The sequence below is a fragment of the Notothenia coriiceps genome, unplaced genomic scaffold (assembly GCF_000735185.1).
Source record: "Notothenia coriiceps isolate Sejong01 unplaced genomic scaffold, NC01 NC01_scaffold00037246, whole genome shotgun sequence".
NCBI lineage: Eukaryota > Metazoa > Chordata > Actinopteri > Perciformes > Nototheniidae > Notothenia > Notothenia coriiceps.
The window spans coordinates 7,631,036-7,637,035 of record NW_011369947.1 but is presented as its reverse complement, the minus strand read 5'-3'; the positions used below and the strand labels follow the sequence as shown (position 1 = coordinate 7,637,035).

The 6,000-nt window shown below is 39.3% G+C and overlaps 1 protein-coding gene across 1 annotated transcript in view; it reads right to left on the bottom strand.

Moving 5' to 3' along the window:
- Positions 1–1,750: 1,750 nt before the first annotated feature.
- Positions 1,751–6,000, bottom strand: part of LOC104966352 (receptor-type tyrosine-protein phosphatase mu-like) — a 28,469-nt gene continuing 24,219 nt past the window's right edge. Inside the window, exons 7-8 of the mRNA XM_010795541.1 lie at positions 1,926–2,219; positions 1,751–1,767 (exon numbers count right to left, since the gene is read on the bottom strand). Of these exons, the coding sequence (XP_010793843.1) occupies positions 1,751–1,767; positions 1,926–2,219 (311 nt within the window). The remainder of the gene's footprint in view (positions 1,768–1,925; positions 2,220–6,000) is intronic.

Here is a 6,000-nt window from a genome sequence, read left to right as displayed (position 1 = left end):
GGAACTTCAGAATGAGAATTAAGATGAATAAACAAGTATTTATAAAGTCAACCATGTGGCAGGGCGGTTTCAAGATCTACTGTATGTCTGGAGAAAGCCATAAATCATATCAATTATGTTGACACACAGATGTTCCCAACACTAAGGGATGTGTTGAAAGAGTTTACTTAAACTTGTTATTATTCCACTGGTTGATTGGTATATATTTGCAGTTATTCTGCTATGCCTAAACAGTATGCACAGGTGCTCAGCTAGAATTACTTCAAAAGACTATTTATGTCCATCTGCCAACAATCTTAATGAAGATCTATAGGTGGAAACAATGGAAACACAGAAGGCTTTGTCTACAATAGAAAAAAACATTACCAAAGTAAAATGGCAATGATATATGTTGGGCAATTGCAAGCTGCAGTTATTTACTTTAAACGCAATGAGACTTTAGAGGAAACACAATGGAGTTTTACCAACAATGGAGCCCTGATGGCCATTTATTGTAAGCAGGGGGTGATTTGTTAAAGTGGGAATCTTTTTTGAATGTTTTGTTTGCAAAAGTAAACTAGGGATTGTGCAAACGCAAATACAACAAGCCTAAGGCAATACTAATAAAATAATAATTAACCGCTAAATGAATGAAAGGCTTGAACTGCTAAAAGACAGACATTTTACAAATTCAATTGAATCTCTTTTTCGCTTATTTGTTTTCTCTTGTACAAGAGAGGTGTTCTGTTGGAACAGTTCAAATAGCTGACACTAAAAGTTGTTTTTTATTCTGGCTATCACATTTGCAAATGATCTTCTAACAGATATCAAAAGCTCCAAATCCTGCTCTTCCCTGGGCAGCATGTTTGATGTGTGATTGACAGGTCATTAATTATCAAGCCCGAGTTCAGAGAGAGCTGCTCGCCAACTTGTGTTGTTTTGCAAGGTCTGTTACAAAAGTAATTCTGAATGGACTGTCTAAAATAAAACTTTGAAGAAATGTATTTGTAACGAGAAAGAAACATGTGGAATTCGCAACAGCTGTGAACACATCCCCATGTTAGTGCATTGACACACAAACAACCTTACAAAAACTTGACCTCCATGACAATTTTCAGCAACCTAGAACCCACTGACAGGCCGACAAAGCATCGCACAGAGACGGGGATTGAAGGGTCGATTAAAAAGCAGATTTCATTTGAGAATACAAAAGCAGCTCTTACTTTGGTTATAATAGACCGTTTCTACCGATGGATTGTGAATTAGCAGGAGTACCTCAATTGTTACCTGTTTACCTGTTACTTGTGGTATTCTTTAGGGTGGGTTTTCAAAGTTAATTCAGCTCATACATACAGTCCAGGCATTTGGATGTTAACTTCATGCCAAAAGCTATGGCACACTGCATGTGTTGACATAGCAACCTTAGCTTAATAAAAATGTTCTCTACAATACTGGTACGTACTGTAACTCTGGAATAAACCTTGGAACTCAAGATGATAACTAAAACGGCAGTCTTGAGTGAGCCGACCTTTACCAAGGCTGTGCCATAGATTTAAAATAACGTGTTTATCTGCACTGTGATTCAAATTAGTTGCAACTTTTAGTGAGTTCCTCGTTGGCCTATCACCCAAGTTTCACTGACAATCTCGCGGTTGTCTGTGTTGACAATCAGACAAAACATAACCTTCATTGCAGATAGATTTAAAAATGTTGAGAAATGTAGGTTCAACATATTTGAAAATAAGTGGATGAATGACTTTGGTGTTTCTGTTTAATTCTCGCTCAAAGCTTAAGAAAACAGTGTGGGTGTGATACAGCATAACACACATCTACAACATGATTTCTGTACAGTTCTTTAAGCCTGTTCTTGTGCCACTGAGAAACAACATAATGTACAAGTTCTCTCAAATCCCAGCGGTGCTTGGTAAGTAATGGTTTGACCTCACCTGCACATCTGGTCCTGGCCCTCAGAGGGGGTCCGGGCGCTCCGGTGCCTCCCTCCAGAGGTCTGGTCAGCAGAACACTGATCTCGTACTCTGTGTCAGGGTCCAGGTGGCCGATCTTGTGTGTGGTCTTGTCTACGGGCTGCAGGTCGTACATGGTGCCGGAAACAGTGCGGTACTCCACCTCCCTGTCGGTGATGGGACCGTCCCCGTTGATGGAGTTGGCGTTGAGCTGGATCCAAAGGTAGGTGGCTCCGACGGCAGTCAGCTGGGGGGGTGCGATGGGCACTGGGGGCTCTTGTGAAACAAAAAGATTTGATTGATGTTAAAAAAAACACACATTGGAAATGGGGAAAACAATCAATGGATTTTTTATTTGTTTAAAAAGCAGTGACATTCCAACAGAAAAACATAAAGACTTTTTTTTACCAAGCAAAATCAATTACTTCTTTCGAACAATCAACACAATCAAAATTATTCTGCAGCAAATTAAGAACATATTCATGTTTCCCAATTATCGAGGTATTCAAGAAGAGCCAGTAGCAATCAATAGTTCCAGCATTGTGGGGGAATCTCATCAGCAGTAGTACAATGACTAGACTCACAAAAACCTTGGCAAATGCTACTTCTATTCAACAATGTATTGATTTAAATCTATAGGAATAGTCGCTGTTAATTGACCATTAATTTACTTGTTATATCTTTTGTTTGGTTTAATCTCTCAATTCATGACTGTTGTGGTATTTTGTCATTCTGAAAAGGTACAAATAATTGATGGGGAAGCCCAAATCACAGCTATGTTAAAGGGGTGTTTTGGAGTTTAGCCTGAGCAGACCATTTACATGCACACAAAAACCTATATAGCACACCATAGGGAAAACACCAAAAAGCTTAACAGTGCTTCTTTAACTTAGTTTACAACATCTTAAAATCTGGCTTTTAATGTGTGATTGTTTTTGTATTATTTAACTATATATTTATTTGTTGTTCTTTTCTTTTCACTATATCTGTAAAGCGTCTTTGAGCACCTGTAAAGCTCTAACAAAATAAATGTATTATTATTATTATAACATGATTCAGTCTCTAACAAATGTCTCAGTAAATATATTGTAAATGTGAATGTCATTGTGAAAGCAAGATTCAAATACCAAAGCGCTGAATATGAATGGGTGTTGTAGGAAATCAATCATATGTACATATTTCTTAAACTGATCTAGTGCAGTTAAGGTATTGCCAACTTTTAGTCCTCAGTTGGTGCCAAGGAGCTGTTTTTCTGAGTGGGTCCTTGTTTTGTTTATCTCGTGAACTCGCACAATGACACACATTTGATGCGTATTGCTGTTCAAAACCAAGGCAAAACTAGACAAAGAGCGAATTTCAGAGATGTAGTGACAGAAACACAATGATTGCACTTCAATTCAAACCGTTTTGTCATCTGTGCTGCAGCCTTTTGTGTCAAACAGACTCGCTGTACAAATGTGATTTCTGGTCACCTTTACAAACGGATTAAACGTACACAATTACTACACATTGTGATATTTCAGAATAGTAAACTGCCTATGGTTTTTAATTAAGATAACTCTTTCCACACTATTTACTAACATCTAAAATCAATTTGTGAAGATTTGAGTTCTTCTTTAGGTTTAACTCTTGACAAAGGGAAGCTGCAGGAACATTTGAGGTTAGGATAAACTTCTAACATCTAAAAGATGAATTCTACATTTCTATCTTCACTTTTTAAAGTCACATTTGACAAAGATGGTTGTTCCACCATTGCCATTTTAAAAATAAGGACATCTTCACTATCTATTATCTAACCAGCATGTCTTTCATGTCTCCTAGTGCAACCAGAAACCCACAGTCAAAGTGTTGCTTAGGAATCTACCCTTGTCATGTATTACAATAGCTTCGTGTCCCAGAGGCCACGGTGAGTAGCTCTAATGAGCACACACGTGTAACAGAATAATACCATTAGTCGTCTGGCTGCTTCTTGTGGAGTTGTCATGGAGAGGGAGAAGTCTCCAGGCACATTAGGGCTGTTGTCCTACAGAGAATTGGAGGATCTCCCCCAGCAGATGGTTACCGTACTCTGACCTCAGTTGCCGGTCCCTAAACTCCCACTAATCCAAACTCCCAGTGTTGCCGTCAAACATCACCTCAAGCGAACCAGCTTATCCCACAGGACTTCTCTGGACACGCAGTCTGGATGCTGGAGCCAGACAAAGGGATGACGAGATCTAAAATCTGGCTTCAACCATTGGCTTGTTTTGATGGTCTTTTGCGGTCTGTTGTTTTGTTTTAAAAAGGGATTTAACTGAATTAAGTGGCAATATGCTCAGATTAATGAAACAACTAAAAGCAGCACAGGCTCTCTGTGAATGGCCCTCCCTCGTAGTAAAATGGGTCCATTAAAAAATACTGTGGTTATAATGGTGCTTGGCATTTGTAATATTTTAAAACATCCAAAAGAATAAATGTAAAAAATGTTTTTTCTCAATTTCTGCTTCAGAAAACAAAGACCTCAGGTTTTTTTGTAATTGTTTGGCTTTTATTATTTCTCTTGAAAAAGCAGATGGGATGTGCGATTAGAAGACAACATGTCATTTATTTTTTTGCTTGATAAGCATCTTTATACCTCAAAGAACCAAATTAAAAGTAAGAACTTTGTAATTTGAAAAAACACAAAGGAGGTGGTGAGGGCCATGTAGGTTGTTACCAGATTTTATTGACACATTTGTCAACACATTCATTTAATGCTAACACCCTGTGATGCAAAATGTGACAGAGATTTTAGCTGCTGACTAAGACGTGACTGATTCAGAGGGTGAGAAACTTAGCAACTTGGCAAGCAACATAATAATATTAAAATTCAAAAGTAACAGTTGCAGTTAAGTATCAAGTAAGAGCCATTCAAATTTAATCAACACTCCTTTACTATAGAGAAATGCTTTTCACTTTTATGCATAGATGCCCCTGCTGCCAAGCAATCCTATTTTTCACTTGAGACCATTTATGTAACAATACAACTAAGCAGAATTTTGTATTATAGGCATTTCATTTAACTTTGGGAAGTTATTGCTTGACAAAGGCAACAGCGGCTTACAGTGATGAAATAATTCCTGTAGGTGCAGTAATCCTCTGTTCAACAGCCATGGCCGACGCACTGGAAATAACGGATTACCGGTATGAAATACTCTCAAGTGCTGGAACACTTTGGGATATTAACAACTCAATTCCCAGTGTGTTTAAGCCTCGCAGCAGTTGGGCCCTGGAAAGGTCTACCAACTGATCTCCATGCTGGCTGGAGATGGCTGAGAGCGCGCAGATGACGGCGGCGGCCATACGAGAGGGTCAGCGAGCAGCTGTTGTCATGATGTTGACCAGACAGGCAAGCGGCCTGGCGACAGCTGCGCTCTCCTCTACCACCGCACCTGCCTGCCAGAATGCAAGCATGCACACTCATGCACATGCAACGAAAAGCAGTCACACTGCCATGCATTGCACATGGTCCCCATTATGAGTGGCAAAGACATACTGAGAACCAACATACTGCGACTGCCACTGTGACTCATTTATTTGTATGCTCATGAAAGTAAGGTGATGACTTGACTTTGCTTGTTTCGTTAACCTACTGTACAGTCGAAAACCCCAATATGTTAAATTGACAATAATATTAGACAGAGAATCCTCCTATTTTATAAGATGATGCAAGTAAGTAATTGGCAATTTTCCTTAATATGTTAAATAATCAACTTATCCTTCCAGCATTGTAACACTTTGGTAAATGGCCACCCATTTCCCATCCTCCACACTGAAGGCAATAATAAGAACAGCCCCTCTGCTGTGTTGTTAGATTGGTTGGACCTGCATTTTTATGAATCCTTTTTTCATTTGCTCATTACTCCCACTGAGCCGCTTTTGCTGAGATGCAAGAGGTCCTCATTACGTTGTTGTAGGAATTGATCCAGTCCTGATAGGAAAGAGCAGAGGTGGTACCAGGAAAATGACAAGCTTGACTGGTCGGCCTTCGATTTCCTGGTGGCTATTCTCATTAGTGCTGACACGGCCGCACCTCGTC